The sequence below is a fragment of the Macaca fascicularis genome, chromosome 6 (assembly GCF_037993035.2).
Source record: "Macaca fascicularis isolate 582-1 chromosome 6, T2T-MFA8v1.1".
Lineage (NCBI taxonomy): Eukaryota > Metazoa > Chordata > Mammalia > Primates > Cercopithecidae > Macaca > Macaca fascicularis.
In genome coordinates this window covers 101,116,019-101,136,779 of record NC_088380.1, presented here as the reverse complement: position 1 = coordinate 101,136,779, position 20,761 = coordinate 101,116,019, and the positions used below count along the sequence as shown (strand labels likewise).

General features: G+C 40.2%; 1 protein-coding gene across 1 annotated transcript in view; it reads left to right on the top strand.

The window, feature by feature from the left end:
- The first annotated feature begins 2,619 nt into the window (after positions 1 to 2,619).
- LIX1 (limb and CNS expressed 1) overlaps positions 2,620 to 20,761 on the top strand; it is a 51,042-nt gene continuing 32,900 nt past the window's right edge. Inside the window, exon 1 of the mRNA XM_005557432.5 lies at positions 2,620 to 2,902. Within this exon, the coding sequence (XP_005557489.1) occupies positions 2,821 to 2,902 (82 nt within the window). The 5' untranslated portion in view covers positions 2,620 to 2,820. The remainder of the gene's footprint in view (positions 2,903 to 20,761) is intronic.

Below are 20,761 nucleotides of genomic sequence, written 5' to 3'. Positions count from 1 at the left end.
AGCTGGAGTCCAGTGGCACAATCTCGGCTCACTGCAACCTCTGCCTCCCAGGTTCAAGTAATTCTCCTGCCTCAGCCTCCCAAGTAGCTGGGATTACAGGCATGCACCACCACGCCCAGCTGATTTTTGTATTTTTAGTAGAGCTGGGGTTTCACCATGTTGGCCAGGTGGGTCTCAAACTCCTGACCTCAGGTGATCCACCTGCCTCGGCCTCCCAAAGTGCTGGGATTATAGGTGTGAGCCACCACACCTGGAACCAAATCTCATCTTGAATTGTGGTTCCCATAATCACAATTCAAGACGTGAGGGACCTGATGGGAGGTAACTGAATCATGGGGTGATTACCCCCATGCTGTTCTCATGATAGTGAGTAAGTTCTCACGAGATCTGATGGTTTTATAAGGAGTTTTGCCTCTTTGCTTGGCACTTCTCCTTCCTGCTGCCATGTGAAGAAGGACGTGTTTGCCTCCCCTTCCACCATAATTGTAAGTTTCCTGAGGCCTCCCCAGTCATGCTGCACTGTGTGTCAATTCAAACTCTTTCCTTTATAAATTACCCAGTCTCACGTATGTCTCTATTAGCAGCATGAACTAATGCAGTCAGTATAATAGGAATTATTATAGTTCCATTCCATCTATTTCCTTTTACAAAGCCTGCTCTTCTACAAACTAGTTGAAGAAGCTGATCACATGGAAGGTATTTCATTTTTATATAGTCTTTAATGGTCTACTTTCAGTTCATCATAAAATACAACCTAGTTATGGAATCTGAAAATTGGAAGAAACACTGAAAAGCAATCTCTGTGGCTACCCTGGAAAAATATTTTAATAAAAGTTTGACAATCCTCAACAACCTCCTTCAACAAGTAACATAGGTTATAGCCACTAAAATTAGTTATTTTATATCTGGTATAAATCCTTATTATGGAAAAGGAATCCCGTGACTTATATTTATGTCTTCTATGGAAAGATTATTTAACAAAGGGTTACGGGTAGTATATATCATGAATAGGTAGAAAAAGAATTTCTGTTTTCTTAAGATCCATAAAGCCCAAGCATGGTGGCTCACGTCTGTAATCCTAGCACTTTGGTAGGCCGAGATGGGCAGATCACTTGAGGCCAGGAGTTTGAGACCACCCTGGGCAACATGGTGAAACCCCCTCTCTACTAAAAATACACAAATTAGCCAGGCACCATGGCGTGGGCCTGTGGTTCCAGCTACTAGAAAGGCTAAGGTGGGAGGACTGTTTGAGACTGAGAAGTCAAGGCTGCAGTGAGCCCGGATCACGCCATTGCACTCCAGCCTGCACGACAAAGTAAGACTCTGTCTCCAAAAAAAAAAAAAAAAAAAGGATACAGCTAGAGACTAAATTAAGCCCTGTGTTTGAATTCAGGAGCCACTCTTCTGGAAGCCAAGGCTTCCAGATTTTAGTCACTTCTGTTGGGCAGAGGCAAGTAAAACCTGACGGACAGTCTTACAGCTTGCCTGGGAACATTTGTGTCCCTATTTACCCTTCAAAGTGAATCATTCCCAAGGTTGACTTTAATTAATTCTGATGTAATTCACTTCCTTTCATTTAATAATTATTAAAAATTTCAGAGCAGGATGCAGTGGCTCACGCCTGTAATCCCAGCACTTTGGGGGCCAAGGCGGGATGATTGCTTGAGCCCAGGAATTTGAGACCAGCCTGGGCAACATAGTGAGACCCCATCTCTACAGAAAATTTAAAAATTAGCCAGGCGTGGTGGCACGTGCCTCCCAACTACTTGGGGCACTGAGATGGGAAGATTGCTTGAGCCCAGAGCTCAAGCCCCTCGCCTTAGTCAAGGCTGCAGTGAGTTATGATCACGCCACTGCACTCCAGCCTGGATGACAGTATAAGACTCTATTAAAAAGAAAAATAAAACAAAGAAACAGGGCAAGCAAATACATATAAGTTTTTTAAGTTAGTTATTAAAAGATTTTTTAAAAAATTGAGATAGGGTCTCACTTTGTCACCCAGGCTGGAGTGCAGTGGCACAATCTGGGCTCACTGCAGCCTCAACCTTCCAGGCTCAAGCCATCCTCCCAACTTAGCCCCCCAAGTAGCTGGAACCACAGGCTTGTGCCACCACACCCAGCTAATTTTTGTACTTTTTGTAGAGCTGGAGTTTCGCCATGTTACCCAGGCTGGTCTGGAACTCTTGGGCTAAGCGATCTGCCTGCCTCAGCGTCCCAAAGTGCTGGAATTACAGGCATGAGAAACTGCGCCCAGCCCCGTAATCTTTATGGTACTCCTTTGCCAAATAAGAATTATACTGAAAATTTAGATTTATACAGATTATACTGTTAATACATAGCTGGCAGTCCTGAGCTGGAAGCTCCCTTGTCATTCAGGAAATTTCCTAGAGAAATAACCTTCCTGATTCCATATTCCTGGGGGCAACACAATTGAAGATGGAGGGCCAGAAGAAATACTCAAGTCAGAATGCTGCACAGCATTCAGAGAAAATCTGGTTGGAGAGGAAAGCCATTTTCATAATTTAGAGAGCTTCCCCAGCTAGCCTGTAGGTGGGTGTGTTTAACAGAAGAAAGCAATGGGAACCCGCCTGTCAGCTAGCCTTTCGAGCTAATTAGCTCAGCATACAACAAAGATAAGTGAGCCTGGGAAGAGGGCCCCCTGAGGGGTCTTTAGATTCTGGGAAATGTCTGATTGGCAGATGTTAAAAGGGATTCTTTGGTAATCCAGTGCATCAATGAGCTGCAGAAATTCAGCCCAGGACTGCAAGAATTCAGGCATGAGGACACTCTGTACAGGAGGCTCACACAGGCAGACCCAAGATGGACAGAACCTTGGAATCTCTGAGACACATCATTGCCCAGGTCTTGCCTCACAGAGATCCGTCTCTAGTCTTCAAAGACTGTAAGTACTGAAGGGGGAAAAGTTTTTTGACTTTTTAGAAAATAGTCCTAAACGTCAAGTCACATCCTATTTAAGTAAGATTTCTCCTAAATCTCTGCAGTCGTATGCTGTGTTCTAAGTGATATTTTAACTTGTTCCTGACTTCAGTCGGAAGAACGATTTCATTTCACCTACAGGCATTAGGCGCTGGGTTATTCTGTCAGTGATACATCTTGCTAACTATTTGGAAGTCTCTTCTATAATCCAAGACCTGCCTAAGACCTAATGAACTTTTTCTGATGCTTTTAAAGTAAAGCAAAACTGATTGGTGCTGAGATTAAACCTAAAAATAACTTGGAAATGATACTAAAATATATCATTATTTGTTAACCTGTTTAATACCCCACAGCACATATTAGTTATGTTAATTCCAGTATCGTGTTTGTCTGAAAATTTTTGTTGCAAACCAGAATTAACAGTAAATCACCGCTGAGCTTTTAAATTTTGATAACAGATTATAATGCTTTAGTTAAAAGGCCAATAAAATGAGATGCCTCCCAACCTCAGCAACACTCGCTGTGGGGACCCCACACCCCCCCACCACCAATTTATACAGCAAGGCAAAGTTATTTTAAAATCTTTTTTTAAAAATGATTTAAAAATAATTCAATCAAGATTTCCAATTCTAGCAATACTATTAAACCATTTGTCATATAACTTCGTTTCTGGAACCAATTTGATTTCCTGCTGCTGCAAAACAGACTATCTTCATGTTGTATCTTATCTACAGTGGGTTTCATATTACAAAGGGCTTCTGAAATAGAACTTTGCTATGGAACTTCCCAAAAGGTAAAATGCATATGGATTTTTTTTTAACTTCAATAGGTTGCAGCTTTCCTCTTTGTGAATCTAGTTATGTTTGTCTCCATCAAAATATCAATGGTTTGAATTTTTGCTTTCTGATTGCTGAATAATGTTCCTTTCCAGATGTCCTCTTAGCTTAGATTTCTCATATGTTGAAGAAAGAGGAATGTTAGGCTATTTAATTCTATAAATTTTTCCTCTTAGATGTTAAATTGTAACCAATCTGTCCTTTAAGGCATAAAGTGAAAGCCTTTTCTTTCTCTCTCTCTCTCTTTTTAAATACTGTCTTTAAGCATTTGCCAATAACTATGTTAGATCTAATAAAAATCACTCTCTCCACTACTCTAGCCTGAAGTCTATTCAGGTTTGTTATGTTTTTTAAGCGAAAAGGGAAGGAAAGAATGTCTCTCTCCTACAATAGAACTGAATTCACTAGTGCGGGATAAAAGGGCTCTTGGGCTGCCCAAGCTTTGGATAAATTGTATAGGACCAGGGTTCTTATGCTGAGGGTTTAAATAGGGGAAGCAGTTAAAAAAATAGGGGGACATTTTTCACTGGCTCATTGAAAAACTTAATAAGTTCAAATGTGAAACTGTACAGCTCATTTTTAGATGAACTAAATTGCTGTGATTGTTTACAGTTTAGAAGAGAAGATAGACTAGAAAAAGGATTACAATAAAGCATACATTAAGTTCTGTCACCCAGGACTTCGCAGGACTTCTTTCATATGGGAGAACAAATAAGTGTCCTGTTTTATATATTTCATTCATTAACATAGAACCTAAATTTGACCAGAGAACATTTCCTGTTTACCCTAGAATGGACTGCTGCTCTGCAACTGCTTGCATGGCTTAATAGACGTGAATATTAAACTGCCGATTCTCTCCCTTCTTTTCTAATCTGCAAAATGACTAAATGACAGTAAGCCAAATGGCACATTTCTGTACCAGGAGTTTTCCTAACTGTAAAACATCCAATCACTTACCAATCTCGTGGAATAAGTGGGAATGGGCTTGCTTACTTTCTGGGACAGGACATCAAAAGTCTATCTGGAGCCTATGCCATTGCCCTAGCAAGCTGTAGGTGCTGCACACGCCAGAGTTTGGCATATGGACCCATTTTCTTTGGCATACCCATAAGTTGCTGCCACCACACTCCTATTGGCAGCCTGTAAAAAGCTGCCACCAGCCTTGAATGGCAGGTTCTGAGCAGTCCCCTCTCCTCCTAGTCACTCCTAGCTCCTCCTCCACTCTAACCCGCTCCAAGCTCTTTCTGCCAGAAGGAAAGAGCTGAGCACTTGAGCACATCACTGCCAATTCCTTAAGAAAAATTGCTACCTTACTTTCCTACAAGATGAAAGCTGATCCAAGAATTTTTAAAACCCAGCCCCGTTGAACAAAAGAGCACACACACACAAACACACAAACACACACACATGCACACACAAAACACTTAATTTTTTTCTAAATTTCAATCCCATGAATGCAAACACAGTTTTTCTCTCTTCACTCTTTGGTTATACATAATGCAGGGAGTGTAAATGATCATGCAATTCATTTATTGCCCTCAGTCGGCTTTTGATTTGCTTAAAAACAAGCAACAGTAAATGAATTTTCTCTTCAAGAGAAAGCACCCAGAGAGTTTTCTGGTCTGAAACAGATGCACATGGGAATAGTTACGTTCATTTAAAGAAATAAAATTCAAATGCTTTCTCAGACAAGGAAGCTCTTCAAATGGTATTTTGCAATACATTAAACCTGTCATTTTATTTTATACAAGGCATTCATCTGGCAATAGTTGTGATTTGTTTCTTTTTTTATTTTCTCTTCTAGAAGGAAATAAATTCCATAACGCTTTTTTTTCTTTTCCCTATTTCACATTTCATATGAAAAATAATGGAAAGAGGTTTCAAATAAAGTGGACTCCCAATTTGAAATTTGTTCATCTAAGCTGACACTGGACTGTTCTTCCCTGCATAAATGTCTCTCTTTTAAAACAAGTAGCACTGGAAGTCTCCACACTACCAGGCAGAATCTCTGCAAAGTGTGTCTTGTCTCCATGTTGCCTTCCATTCTTGGCTTTGTGCAATATCCAATTTTGTTTCATGTGTCATGCATCACAACCAAAGCTGAGCTATCCTAAAAGCAGCCCCTGTCTGCTCTTTTGAAGAAGTGTTTGAACTTACTACTCGTTTGCCGCTGTTTGACAATTCCTTGCGTACCTTCTCAAAAGAAATCACCATATGACTTCAAGATAGCTATGCTTTCAGATCCTAATCTGAATGTTAACTCTTCATATTACAAGAGCAGAATACATTTATCTGACATCTTTGGGCTCTTCCTTCAACCATTTAATAGTAAGGTTAAGATGTCAAGTCCTCATCATGTGCTAGGCACTGTACTAGAAACATTTATTCTTCATAGTAAGCTAGCAATGTAGGTACTATTGTTGTTAGAGGTGAGGAAACTGAGGCACGTGGCAGTTAAAATGACTTGCTCAAGGTCACACAGCTAGTATGTGATACAGCCAGGAATCAAATTCTGTCTTCTAACTCCTCACCTTGAAACACTATGAGACATTGCCTCTCACAAGTGCTAGTTACCATGTCATTAGTGTTGTAATACCAGTACAGGTTGAGTATGCCTTACCTGAAATGCTTGGGACCAGAAGTGTTATAGATTTCAGATTATTTTTGGATTTCAGAACATTTGCATTATATATACTTTAGCACCCCAAATCTGAAAATCTGAAATCTGAAATGCTTCAGTGAACATTTCCTTGGAGTCTCATGTCAGCAATTAAATGTTCTGGATTTTGGAACATTTTGGATTTTAGGTTTTTGGATTTGGGATGCTTGACTTTATCTGTTAGGAAAACAGAGGGGAGAAAAAGGAACTCTACCAGGAGCATAGAGGGAGTCCATTAAATAATCACATTTGAACAGAAGTGTGACAAGAAAGTGGAGAGGGGAAGATAATTTTTTTTTTTTTTTTTTTTTTTTGAGACGGAGTCTCGCTCTGTCACCCAGGCTGGAGTGCAGTGGCGCGATCTCAGCTCACTGCAAGCTCCGCCTCCCAGGTTCACGCCATTCTCCTGCCTCAGCCTCCTGAGTAGCTGGGACTACAGGAGCCCGCGGCCACGCCCGGCTAATTTCTTTTCTTTTTTTTTTTTTTTTGTATTTTTAGTAGAGACGGGGTTTCACCATGTTAGCCAGGATAGTCTCACCTCCTGACCTCGTGATCCGCCCGCCTCGGCCTCCCAAAGTGCTGGGATTACAGGCATGAGCCACCGCGCCCGGCCAAGGGCAAGATAATTTTTGATGAGATAGCACAGCTTGTCCAAAGACAAATTGGGCAATACAAGAACCATGTGGTGGGGGAGGCAGAGACAGACTGAGGAGGCAGGTTGGGTCATGCTGACATGCCAACAATAGGGAGCCATTGGAGTTAACAGTGATCCTCAATTAGTTCTGGAAGTTTATGGCCTTATGTTGCATTGGGGAAAAGTTTATATTGACATTGGTTGGAGGTACACATCCCGATACCTAAGTTAGGGAAAACTGCAGCTTTTTCTTAGCAAGAAACCGTTTGCCAACTCAGATAAGATGCAAGATTTGTGAACGTCAAACATGCCTATGGGGAGAAACCACTTTCACTGACTGAAGGCCAAAATCAGGGCAAACTTTCTCAAAAAGATTGTTTAAAAAGTATCTTCATTGTCACTGTAGCCATGAGAATGAGTTGGTTTCTAGCACTGACTTATGAAGTGACGTGTAAGATTTCACTGGCATTTTTTCCCAAATTTTATAATGAAAAAGTAAGATGGATCCTTTAGTAAGCGTTGAAAAATTGGAAGCAAATTTCTCACATATTTGAGGTGCATTAACTCTTCCATTTGGGAGAACATTTTTCTGCATGAAAGATTTTATTTATATCAGATAGGTGAATACTTTACTTCAAAGAGTTCGTTTTTTACCCTTTGGAAAAACTGGACCAGACTACAGGGCTATTAAAAACATCTTAGTAATCATGAATCTAGCTATATGCAGCATGAGAGAGCAAGAATCGTCAGGAGTCAAGTACTTTATCCACCCCATGCTTTTCAGTACAGTTACGTGAAATCAATAAATTTGCTGATAAATTTATAGTTTTCACATTTCACAGAAAGGAATGGAGTAGGATGTAAAGGCTAAAGATTATTGTGTAGTAAAATCCCTATACATATTGCATTGCATTCCACCACCCCTGAAAAAATACAGTTTAAAACCACAAAAACCCAGCCAAACAAAAATAAACCCTATAGTGCTTGGTAGCTTATTTTAAAATAATGAGTGCATCTTAATTACAGTAATTTGAACTCTGCTAATTTTAGCATCTAAACTATGGATGTCTGTTTGTCTGAAGCCTATTCAAATGCGAATTTTACTTGATTTATTATAGGGCCTATTTTTATTTGAATCTATACTAAGGGAAAAATGTAAATTTTAGTACAACTATCAATGGCATAAGAGCTGGTTCTTTTTCTTTTTTCAGTAAATATACATTTGACAGAGTTTACAGTCAAATGTATAAAAGTCTCAACCCCAGAAGACAGGTTTTTAAAGTGGAAAAAATAGGTAGCTTCTTGATCACTTTATGGCCATATCTGTCCTAGTACATTTATTTATCATAGATAAGTGAGATTTAACAGATCAAAATCAAATATGACAGACACCTGTTCTGCGAGATCAAATCCGGGGTCTCTTCATTGACTGCTCTCCCATCTCACCAGAGGTTTTTGGTGGTGGTTGCTGTTGTTTTTAACAGTTAAGATTTGTTAGTCTGAACTCAATTTTAACAACTTCTGAAACTCATGTGTTAAGTTACAGCCCATAATAAGATACAGATGCATAAGGTTGAGTTTCTAAGTTATGATCTTCTGTTTAAATGACACGGTTTTACTGATTATGTGCTACAGATTGATTTAAGAAATGTAAGACAACTTTAGAAGCCTTTCATAAAAGAATCTTCTTTTTGTAATACATTTCATATTGATGTTTTAACCCCAAAAGCTCTTACTTCTTTACCTCCATGCTCAAATGCCCATATAAGTTTAGTCTGTCAAGGTAGTTAAAACATTTATATTTTAAAAGAAAAAGAAAAAAAAAGAATCCCATTGAAAGATTAATATTGACAAAATAGACAATTATTATACTCCCCATAATTCTTTATATTTTTTCCTCTGGTGTCCATGAAATGTTTGAATTATGGTTTTGCTTTTTTTTTCCTCCTGCGATGATAATCAGTTGATCCCTATTTTGATCTCATCCCATTAAGCAGCTGTGAGAAACCATCATTTAGTCACCACTCCTTTGGCACTTATGGCCTGTGCTATTTAGTTTACATTTCCCTCATGTGGCTCTGTACAAAGTGTTACAGCTTCACTGGGGTGTTTTTGTCCACATCTAAGTTGTAAGTTCCAGGAGGGCAGAGCTGTACCTTGTACTTTCCTGTAACCCCCAGGTACCTCACACAGGGACACACACCTAGCAGGTGCACAATCAGACATTTTTGGATTGCCAATTGGTTGATTTTTCTTCCTCAAATAAAGGGGGGATGATTCTCCCCATTGTCAGATGTTCTCCTTTACGATGAAATAAACTGTGCCAAGACCCTTTTAAGCCATTTATCCTCTGACTCCATTATCACAGGCTAATTACATGCAGGGTTAAGTTGATAGCCAGATGAAAGAGAACAGAGCATCAAGAAAGTCAGGGCTCCAAAGACAAACACACCCGCTCGGCTAGAGCTCTGCCGTGGGTTGGCCCTATCACACTCTCTCAGAATCATTCCATATGCCATGTTGGCACAATGGCTTAAATTGCCCATCCTTACATTCATCCACTGGATCTTCCCCCAACTGTGAGTCACCAAAGCCATGCATGCACCATGTTCTTTAGAGCCAAACTCTGTGCCTTGTACATAGACCTTCGTTAAATAGCTGTGGCAGGATCTTGAGCATTCTTATAATGATTGTTTCCAGGGAAGGAAGATGCATTATACAAAGCTACATTTACACTTATTTGACCATTTTGACTAAGAAGAACTGATCAGCAGAGCAACCAGCATGACTAATCCTTTATTGGTTGTCTAAAATCATTGGTCCTCTAAAGTCTCTTTTAAATACAGTGCAATGTCATTATCCAAAAGAATGTGAGAAAGATATGTACTTTCTGATTGGTTAAATAGGTACATCAGGCTTCTATTTTATGCAGTTTTTGAGATTGGATGACATCATCTGACCCAATGTGCACATATAAACCACACATGTGAAATCAGGCGTGCTGCTTAAATATGGGATACTTAATAACTTTTTACTTTAATTTGTCTTTGTGATTCCCTCTTACACCTTCATTAATTTTCCCCTCCCTCCTCAAAAAATTACCCTGTGCTTCCAAATATACATAAAATAAGTGTTATTTAAATTTTCCCCTAAAAGGATTTATAGTTCATTGGTTTTAAATTCTAAAGGTGAAAATTAAACAAAAAAGAATGATATCCCTTTTGCATGTTTTGCAGAGTCTCCTGAGAGGTTAACTTTGTAAAACAACCTAAAGGATCATAATTTCCTCAGGAAAATGTTTGGGGTAAAGGGTGGGCATGAAAGAAGTAAAAAAAAAAAAAAAGCAAACAAAAGAAGAAACACAACCAGCTTTCCAGTTGCTGAAGAGTTAAGCTCTGACTTGGGAGCATTACCAAAGGAAAGTCCCTCTGCTGGGAACAAAGCAAGACTCCAAGCTGTCTCAGTCCTGCTGTGTGTTGTGGCTACCTTTAAAAGTGACTACACAAAAGAAAAGGGGCCCGTGATTCCTACGTGTTGTACCCTGTGTGTCCACAAGATTCCATTAGCCTGGCCAAAACTTGGCGAAGGCTGAGGATGGTTATAAACAACTAGACAGCAACTCTGTTTGTCAGTGTCCTGGGGTTCAGCTAAGACCAGCACAAGACCCAAAGGTACCGCATTTTTCAACTCATTTTGATGAATGGTAAATTAGCATCACATGTTGAGCTTGCCCTTTAAATTATGTAGGGGTCCTTTTCCCATTGTTCCTCAAGAAAACTAGGAAGTAACATTGGTAAAAACAAGTTGCACATGATTGGATTGCTAAAATACAAAATACTAATTAACTTTATTTTAAAATATCGCCTGCCAGGGATAATTTAATTAAAGGTTATATTAAAATATTACATAACATAAATCCATCTGTTCAGAGACAGAGAATCAATTTAGAAATATGGCGGCCGGGCACGGTGGCTCACGCCTGTAATCCCAGCACTTTGGGAGGCCCAGGCGGGTGGATCACCTGAGGTCAGGAGTTCAAAACTAGCCTGACCAACATGGTGAAACCCCATCTCTACTAAAAATACAAAAATTAGCTGGGTTGGTGTTAGGCACATGTACTCCCAGCTACTCAGGAAGCTGAGGCAGGAGAAGCACTTCAACCCGGGAGGTGGAGGCTGCAGTGAGCTGAGAAAGCGCCATTACACACCAGCTGGGTGACAAAAGCAAAACTCCATCTCAAAAAAAAAAAAAAAAAAAAGAAATATGGTAATCATCTTGAGAGCCTCTTAATGATTTATCCTTAAATGGCAGCCTTTCCAATTTGTCTTTGTTTTTGACAAGGGAAATTCTACCCAGCTAGAATATTTCCTCATGTAAGTCTTAAAGAAATTTGCTCTTTTTTTTCTATCAAATTTATAATGGATTTTTAAGATCCCTTTTTGTGAACAAATGACTGTCTTCTATGCAGGACTTGTGTCATATTAGGCAATTGAACTGAGCAATGAACTATATTGTTTCTACTTTCCTGAAGCATACACTGTTATGAAAATTAATTTAAAATAAGATTAGCTCCTCATGGTAGTTTTTGCTAGGAGCAGGTCTATTGCCTTTAGCATCCATTAGAAAGTGAAAAATTGGGACCAGAAAAATCCACATTTTCAAATTTTGAGACATGTAGCATTTTATCCATTATTTTCTGGCTATTAGGGAGTTCAAACTTTACCAGTGAAATGTTATCAAAAGATCTTTCTCTTTTCTATCCCTGAACTCTGCACCTATCTTGGAAATAAATAGCACAATGTGTTCAATTAGAGAATCTTCAGGTTGTAGACTATTTTTAGACTATTTAATGACTTAGTTTCCAATACAGGAACAGTTAGTTTCAAAGATGCAATATGGAAACATATATTCATGCCTTTTCTTCCTTTACCTCCTCCAGTCACAAATAATAGCTAACACTCTCGTACTTACTATGTGTGAAGTTCTTTTCTGAGCATTTTCCATTTTAAGCCTTACAGCACCCCTGTGATATAGACACTATGTTCCACAGATGAAGAACTGAGGCATGGGGTGGTTAGACATCTTGCAGTGATAGAAACAGGATTCAAACCCAGACAGTCTGGCTTCAGAGAACAGTTTTTTTAACTACTAAGGAAACTGCCTGTCTGTTGATAAAAAGTGGAGAGACAAGATTCAGTGCATATTTTATTGTGTAATGAACTCATGCCTGTATTTGAGGACTCTTCTATAACAAACCCTATAATCCATAGAGCATTTAAACTCTCTACATCTCAAACTTTCCCTATGAAAACATAGATCATATATCCTTACTGGCATCTGCATTGTGTCCAATCTGTGAGAATAAAAATATAATTATATATATACACACATGATAAGCCCTGAATGTTGATTATGATGCCCTCTGGGTGTCCAATTACTGATGTCCTTCTCTGAAGGGGCTTCATCTCCTTCCAGGCTGCAGAAGGAACACTCTTTTGCTTACTCATCCCCTACCCACTTCTAGTGGATTTTTCTGCCCAGGCCCCTCTCAGAGAAATGTTCTACCTTGGGCTCACCCAGATATACAAGAGCAACCGCACATTCTCTCTGGAGATCCAGGCCCTTCCTCCTGGCTCCACCTCTTCATGGATGGAGCCAGCACAGGCAGCACAGCACCTTCGGCAAGGGCAAAGGACAAGGGACTCTGTTCCTACCCTTCTCTCCTGCTTGGGTAAAGCTGGGGTACCAGGGCAATGGGGTTCACATCCAGTTATTAAAAGAAGCTAAGTCCTCTCACCTTGTCTCTTGTCAAATCATATCCCTTCCTACTGGCACTCTTTCCTGTTGCTCCCTACACAGTTCCTCAGTGGGAGTATCATTATTTCTCTCCCTTCCCCCATCCCTCCCTCAACCTCATTCCTCTGAGAAGGGCTCAGCTTAGGCCTTTTTCCTACACAAATTTTTCCTGACCTTTTCAGCCCACATTCATCTACTCTTCCCCTTGCATTTATTTAATTATTCTGCCATAAATTTTACATCTTACACGTCACTTTAACATCATCTCTGTTCCACAATTTAGCACTCTAATATTTTGTTCACTAACTATATGATGAATATATTATTTCTCCAGTTGGATTGTAAATCTCCATAGGCCGAGACCTGTCTTGGATTTTTCTATTACTTCATAGCATCAAGGTCAGAGTCAGCACATAGACATGCCAATGCCACATTGCAGGTTAATTATGGTGTTCTGTTCCACTGATCCCATATGGTATTTTTCAATTCTTTTCAATAGAGTGCTTCAGGCAGTCTACATAAATCAATTAGTGTTGGCATCCAAGACAAACAGACTTATTATCCCTGTTCAGGACTTTCCTACACACTAGTTCTTATGAAGGTACAACTGACTGCCTACTCACAACCCAAGTGAGTAGGCAGTCAACAACCATGTTTCTACCCTGACCAGGCTTCATCTCTCTCTACCCACTTTGCGATCTCCAGCTGAGACATGATTGCCACCAACACACCCATGTTGTGTGAACACCATGGTGGTCTATCCATGAAACCTCCTATTCCAGAATTAAGTACTGACCGCGCTGTGGATCACAGGGACTTCACTTACTTTCTACATGTTCATTCAATTGCACTAAAGCTGTTTAGACTATGTCGAGGTTTCTTAGATTCCAGATGAATTCAATGACTGCTTCTAGGTGAGTATCCAGCCTGTGCTGGATATCAAGGAGGCTACAGAGAAGAATGAGCCAGAGTGGTGACCCTCTAGAATCCCAGTCTGCTGTGAGTTAAATAACAGAAAACTGTATTCTATAAGATGAATTGTTACCACAAGGCATTTCATTCCTCTGGCCAGAAGAAAGTACAGCCAAGTCTGACTGGATACATTTAGCCAGGAGCACCACATCCATTTTATTAGCATGGTTTATAGGAGATTAAGTGCTAAGACATAGGGCCACTCACGGAATAAGAGTTCAGAAAAGGAGGTGCAAGTGGGAAGGAGCCAGTGAGTGAGGCACAATGGAGGAGGTGTCATTTCCCCTGAAGTGTGGGAGTAAACTGGATAGAGGGAAGGGAGGGGAGGGATCAAACACTCAAAATAGGAGGGAGCACTTGAACCAAGGTACAGATAACAAATAAGCAACATGTGTGCAGGGAGGTGTCATGAGACTGTCCATGCTGAAGCCAATCACGAATTTATGCTGGAGAGGGTCAAGGGTTAGATAACCAAGGTGTTCCATGTTGCTGGATGTCTTTATCAGTTAACTGGGAAAGCCTCAATGCTGAACTTTATAATTAAAAAAGGAAGCTTCAGGAAGGGGAAAATGAAAACCTCACTTACAAAGAGACTTGCTTGGCGATGTAATACTACTCTGAAAACTCTGTTGTGTTCAAATTTCAAAACACAGTGAAGAAGAAAGTAGCCACACTAATGTCTATAAAGTACATAGTACATTTTCTTGTTATTGAAAAACAAAATATTTAAAACTCCTGCAGAGGCCTATCACCGCGTTAGCGAAAGCAATGAGGGGCAGTAGAATGAATTAAGAATATCGATCTGCAAAGCCACTTCAGAGGTACACTGCTTTCTTTTTTTTTTTTTTTTTTTTTTTTTTTTTTTTTTTTTTTTGAGACGGAGTCTCACTGTGTCACCCAGGCTGGAGTGCAGTGGCCGGATCTCAGCTCACTGCAAGCTCCGCCTCCCGGGTTCACGCCATTCTCCTGCCTCAGCCTCCCGAGTAGCTGGGACTACAGGCGCCTGCCACCTCGCCCGGCTAAGTTTTTGTATTTTTAGTAGAGACGGGGTTTCACTGTGTTAGCCAGGATGGTCTCGATCTCCTGACCTCGTGATCCGCCCGTCTCGGCCTCCCAAAGTGCTGGGATTACAGGCTTGAGCCACCGCGCCCGGCCTACACTGCTTTCTTTACTGTAAGCAGTTATAATCTGATAGAAATCACAAAAAGGAACTGGATTTCGTGATATTATTAATACTCCTAACAGTTCTCTCTCCTTCTACTTCTTAAGTCCCTTGCCTCAGCAAGGGATTTGATATTCTGCTTCTTTATTGTAACTTTATCAGTTAAACATCAGTTACCTTGACAAAAGCAAACCCAAAAGATGGTTTGTGAAAGTTAAAGGCAGAACCAGAAGTGTTGCTCAGCTCATCCTTAATTCAGCATCAGCCCAACTGCTACCTCTCGGCTTTCTCCAGAGCTCTGGCTCAGGAGTCACTGCTACCTGTGTCCAGTGTCTAGATTCGCTGTATGACTGATTTATCTTGTCCTGGCTGTGGATAAAGCCCCTTCCCTTTAGTGTCCACTGGGAGAGAGTAGAAACATTTCAAAAAGAACTTTACTAAACTTTTGGAGAAATAATGCAAAGCCAAAGATAATATGTTTTCGACTATAGCTTCCTGACCCTGAGGTGGGAGGCACAATCAGGTAGAGACCTGGCCTTGCCAGAAGGCTCATGTCCCTCTACCCGGGAAATCAAGCCCTTCAGCAGTCTCTGTCCTTGCCTCTTATTTCTCTTGAGGTCCCTCCTTTGTTCCTTGAAAGAAAGGGCTGGAATGAGAGGCTCAGTCACAGCCCCGCCTGAGCCAGTCTGTGGGTATTTACACCATTGCTTAAACCAGAGCAGTTGGTTGAAGATTGATGATACGGATGTGTGTTTACACGCACATGGACTGCTCATTACAAAGGACAGTTCCAAGCTGGAAACATGTCATATGACTTGTTTGAAAATGTACAAATAAAGTCTTTTCTTTCATTTGACTTTGTCAAGAACAAATGTCAGGAAAATGGCCCACAGAAAAAGGTAAATGAGGTAATTCTTGGGGAAGACTTCCACGCCTACACTACCAACAGCCTGACAAATGCAGCTCATCTTCTATACTTTTGATAACATTCAAATACTTGGCAAACATTTGTTATGTTTCTACTATGTTCCAGGGGTTGTGGGGAAAATGATATAATTCTTTCTCCAATGAGCATTGTTTATATTACAGATAGATGGCATGAAAATAACTTAAGTTCTATTATATTAAAGAGTAACTCAGGATGAACCAAGGACATGGACTGTAGAGGCAAAACTAGGTTAAAAATCCTAGGTCCAAGACTTAGTAGCTGTGTGATTACACCTTCAACTTCTTTTTTTTTTTCCTTTGTAGGCTGTGGATGATAATACCTATTTCAAGGGGGTGCTGTAAGGATGAAAAGGGAAAATGCATATAATAGATACATTAGGAGGATAGGAATCGTCACTTCTTCCTACAGCAAGGTTTCTCAAATTTTAACATGCATCAGTTTTTTTTTTTTTTTTAATCTTGTTAAGAAGGAGATTATAGTTCAGAAGGCCTAGAGTGGAGCCTCAGATTCTGCATTTTTAACAAGTTCCCAAGTGATACCATGATGTTTCTTGGGGGTGGGGGGTACACTTTTATTAGCAAGGGCTTTGAGATTATTTTGTTTTTGTTTTTGAGAAACTGATGCTGGAAGCAAGTCTTGAAAAAGAGTAGGCACCATTCAAGAAGAAAATAGACAGTGGAAAGAAGGGCATTCCAGGAGGATGAATGGAAGTACTGGCTTTTGAGAAGCATAAGAAGCATATAGAGTGAGGAACCCGGAGGGTGAACTTGGGGAGAGGAGGTTAGGACAAGAGAGAATAGTAAGACACAGGGTCTTCTATGCCTTGCCAAGGAGTCATTCATTCCATAGTTAATAAGGGACTCACAGAAGGATTTGAAGATATGAGTGATTTGATCGGCTATGAGATTTAGTGATATTACCCTGAAAACAGTGGGAGTATAGGTTGGATGGGAGGCTGGCTGGAGTCAGGAGGGTATTGTGGTATGCTTGATGAGATACAGTAAGCATGAACCAATGCAGTAATGGCAGTATAGACTGAAAGAAACTGATGCTGATGGGAGACATCAGGATATGAAATTGACAAAACTTGGGCTTTTTTTTTTCTTTTTTTTGAGATGGAGTCTCGCTCTGTCACCCAGGCTGAAGTGCAGTGGCGAAATCTTGGCTCACTGCAAGCTCTGCCTCCCAGGTTCACACCATTCTCCTGCCTCAGCCTCCTGAGTAGCTCGGACTACAGGCGCCTACCACCACGCCCAGCTAATTTTTTTTGTATTTTTTTTTAGTAAAGCCGGGGTTTCACCGTGTTAGCCAGGATGGTCTCAATCTCCTGACCTTGTGATCCACCCGGCTCGGCCTCCCAAAGTGCTGGAATTATAGGTGTGAGCCCCCGCGCCCGGACAAACTTGGGCATTTATTAGATATTGAAAGAGGAAATGAAGTTTAAGGTTTATGCCCAGTTTCTGATTTAGGTAACTAGGTAGATGATAACATCACTTTTTTGTTTTTTTGGTAACTCAGGAGAAAGAAAAGTAATTCAGAGGAAGAGAAGAGTTTATGAAAAAGAAAATGAGTTGAGTTTGAAAATATGTTGAGTTTTTGCAACATCCAAATGGCAGTGTCTGATAAAAAAAAATTGGATATGCAAGAGAATAGTTTGGGAGCTGTCTGTGTTTATTATGGTAGGTTCTGTCATTCAAGGAGAATAGCTGGAAGAGAAGCAAGACGAGACAAGACAAGATTTCCATGCTAGTCAACATGAGTAGTGAGCAGAGGAAGAGAAATTCACAAAAGACACCAATGAGAAATGATTAGGAAGAAACACAGACTGAGGAGGAAAAGCCTAGGGAGACGAGGTTTCTGGAAGAAAGTGATCAGCTTTGTCAAATACAGCTAACAAGTCAAGTAACTAAGGACTGAAAACCAGGAATTGGTACTATTTGTAGGAATTTCAGTGGAATAATGTGGAGGAAAGCCTATATTACTTACGGTGGGTTAAAAATAAATGGAATATAAGGAAGCAGAGATAGTCAATGTGGAATATTCTTTCTAGCAGTTTGGCTATATTGGGGGCATTTTAATAACTAGTAGCCAGACATAGTTCCAAGATTGAGTGTTTCATTTAATTGATTGATTTATTCATTTATTCATTTAATAGTTGTTTTGAGCACAGCTTTGGCTGCTGGGAAAGAGTGAATAAGGCGGGAACTTTTAAAAATAGGCCATGGGAGTGACTAAGAGAACAATTTCCAGGAAAAGCAGCACAAATTCATTTGAGACTGTAGGAAATAAAGTGGAGCTGAGCATTTGTGCAGATGGTCCCTAGACATAGGGGTAGATATTGCACACTTGGTAGCTCAAGTTTATTCTGTAACATGGAAGGCAGGATCATTGGCTGGGCAATGAAGGTGCAACTGCACCTAGAGATTAACTATGTATTGATTGACACCTGTTCTCAAACTTGGGCGATTTTCTTCAGCAGCTCTTGACCCTCTGCTCATATTTTCTTTGAAATTGTCCACAAACCTTGTTGATGCTACCCCCCAAAATAAAGGAGCATGTGTTTCATAAATAGAGCATTTTCTGATATACCAATCTTTGGTATATCTTTGGAACTCCAAACGGCAAGCTGGCCTTCTTCCCTCTGCACTTCATTTGTCTGGTTTTTGAGTCGACAAGAAGAGATAGAGATAGAAAGATGGATTGTGTGTCTGTATGTATATATATTGCACTCTTGGCGGGTGATGACATCTGTGGGATCATCAGAGAAATCTTACAAAATTGCAGAATGAAAAGTTTGAAAACTTCAACTTTTATTCACACAGAAATCTGACTTAGTGCATAGCTTCAAACTCCTTAATCCCAAGAGCTTTACATGCCAAAATTCTTGTGTTCATTTTCCCCAGATTGTCATGTGTTTTACCTAGATTATCATGGGTCCTCAACTTCCTGCTCCACTTCTCAGCTAAACACCAGTCAACAACTGACTGACAAAGTAGGAGGCTAATAGTCCTTGTCGACAAGAAGAGCAACAGGCTACTGGCATTAGTTACAGTCTTCAATCTTCAGGACATCTCTGCTGACTTCTGGAGGTCAAATGCAAGCAGAGACTCAAGTCAGCTAGCTCATAGACACTTGTTTCCTCAGGGGTGGGAGGAAAAGGAGGAGAGTGAGGGACAGAAAAATAGTTTAGAAAATGAAAGTTCTAATTCTAGTTTGAATTATATCAACTGGTAGAAAATATAATTTCAAATATTTTCAAAAAAATTAAAAAGCTCTGTAATGACTAATTCTCAACTTGACCATTCAATATGTATTTTATTGATTAATTCAAGTATCCCCTCACTACTCTTAACATTCTCCCGATTTCTTTCCCAAATCACTTCTTAAATTACTAAACACTGCGGTTTTTAAATATACACAGGCAACCAGTTCCTTAGGAGTTGCCAGAATTTGCCTGAACTATATACCATGAAGCTGATCAGTGACCTACAGAGAAGGTACAGACACCCAGTGCTCTAGTAAACAGCTTAGAAAGTGGCTATACAATGATTTTGCCTCCAGATCAAACTCTGAGATATTCCAGACTCTCTGAAAAATGTCACTGTCCAGAATTTTAAAGCAGATCCAAGAATATATTCAGGATAAAGGCAAAGTGCATAGATGCCATGTTACATGACGCATGTTTGAAAGAGCAAAAACTATTTAATCTAGAACTTGAAAAAACCTGAGTGTTGTCTGTTTGGTGTACTTTTCATATGCAAGTGAGAGATGCCAGTTGAAAATGGCTTAAGGAAAAAGCAGATGGGTTGGTTTAGATAACTTCAAGTCCAATCAAGGATCCTGGATTACGGGCATAGCTGGAACCAGGAGCTCAAACTATGTCATCAGAACTTAGCCTTTCTTTATCTCTTTACTGAACCATTCTCTGGGCTGACTTTCTTCTCAGCCAGATTTTCTTCTTGCTCAGGCAGTGCCATGCTTACCTCCTACCGCTCCAGAAACCCCACTGAAAGATGGAAACTTTCAACATTTTCACACACTCATTGTCCGTAAATGGCTTGGATATGGCCAAATTCCCACCTGCACCCCTAGAGACTACATGATTCTTCAAGGAACATCTCAGTGCTATTTCCACAAGAAGGGAAGTGAATGCCAGGCAAGCAAAACAACAGATGTCCTATGCTGCTTTCAGACATGTGGTGGGCTCTCATGTGGATAAGGAAATAAACTTCTTTGAGGCCTCAGAAATGAGAAGTAGACCCTCTGCATGAACCTTACAGGAAAGCAGATTTCAGTTCACTCTTAAAAGGACCTTTTACAGAACCATTAGCAGTTGAAATAGGCTGCCTCAGGTTGTAGCAAGTACTAGGTCCTTCCACATGTTCAGGTACAGGCCAGATGGGCAGCTGTCAGGAATGCTGGCAAGGAATTCCTGCATTAGGCAGGGCTTTGCCTACATGACCTATAAGGTCACTTTTGACTCTACAATTCTATTATCCTTGTTAATTTCTACAGTTTAATTTGCAGTACAGGATAAACAAACCAACCTAATTTGATCTGGAACTTCTGCAGGCTATCACAGGTCATTTAATCTAAAACATATGGCTATAGCCATTACTATGTTTTCTGAAATACTCGAACAGACCTTGTTCTTAACAAGGTCTTCATGTTATTAGTTTCACTCATGGATTTTTCCGGCCTCCTGCTTATTCCACAACTGCCTTTCATTCTCGTTTAGATTGGGGTAGAAGGAGCATGAAAAGAGTTCCCTTCTTTCTGGCTTTCTCTTCTTAAATCTTTGCAGGCTTAAGAGTCT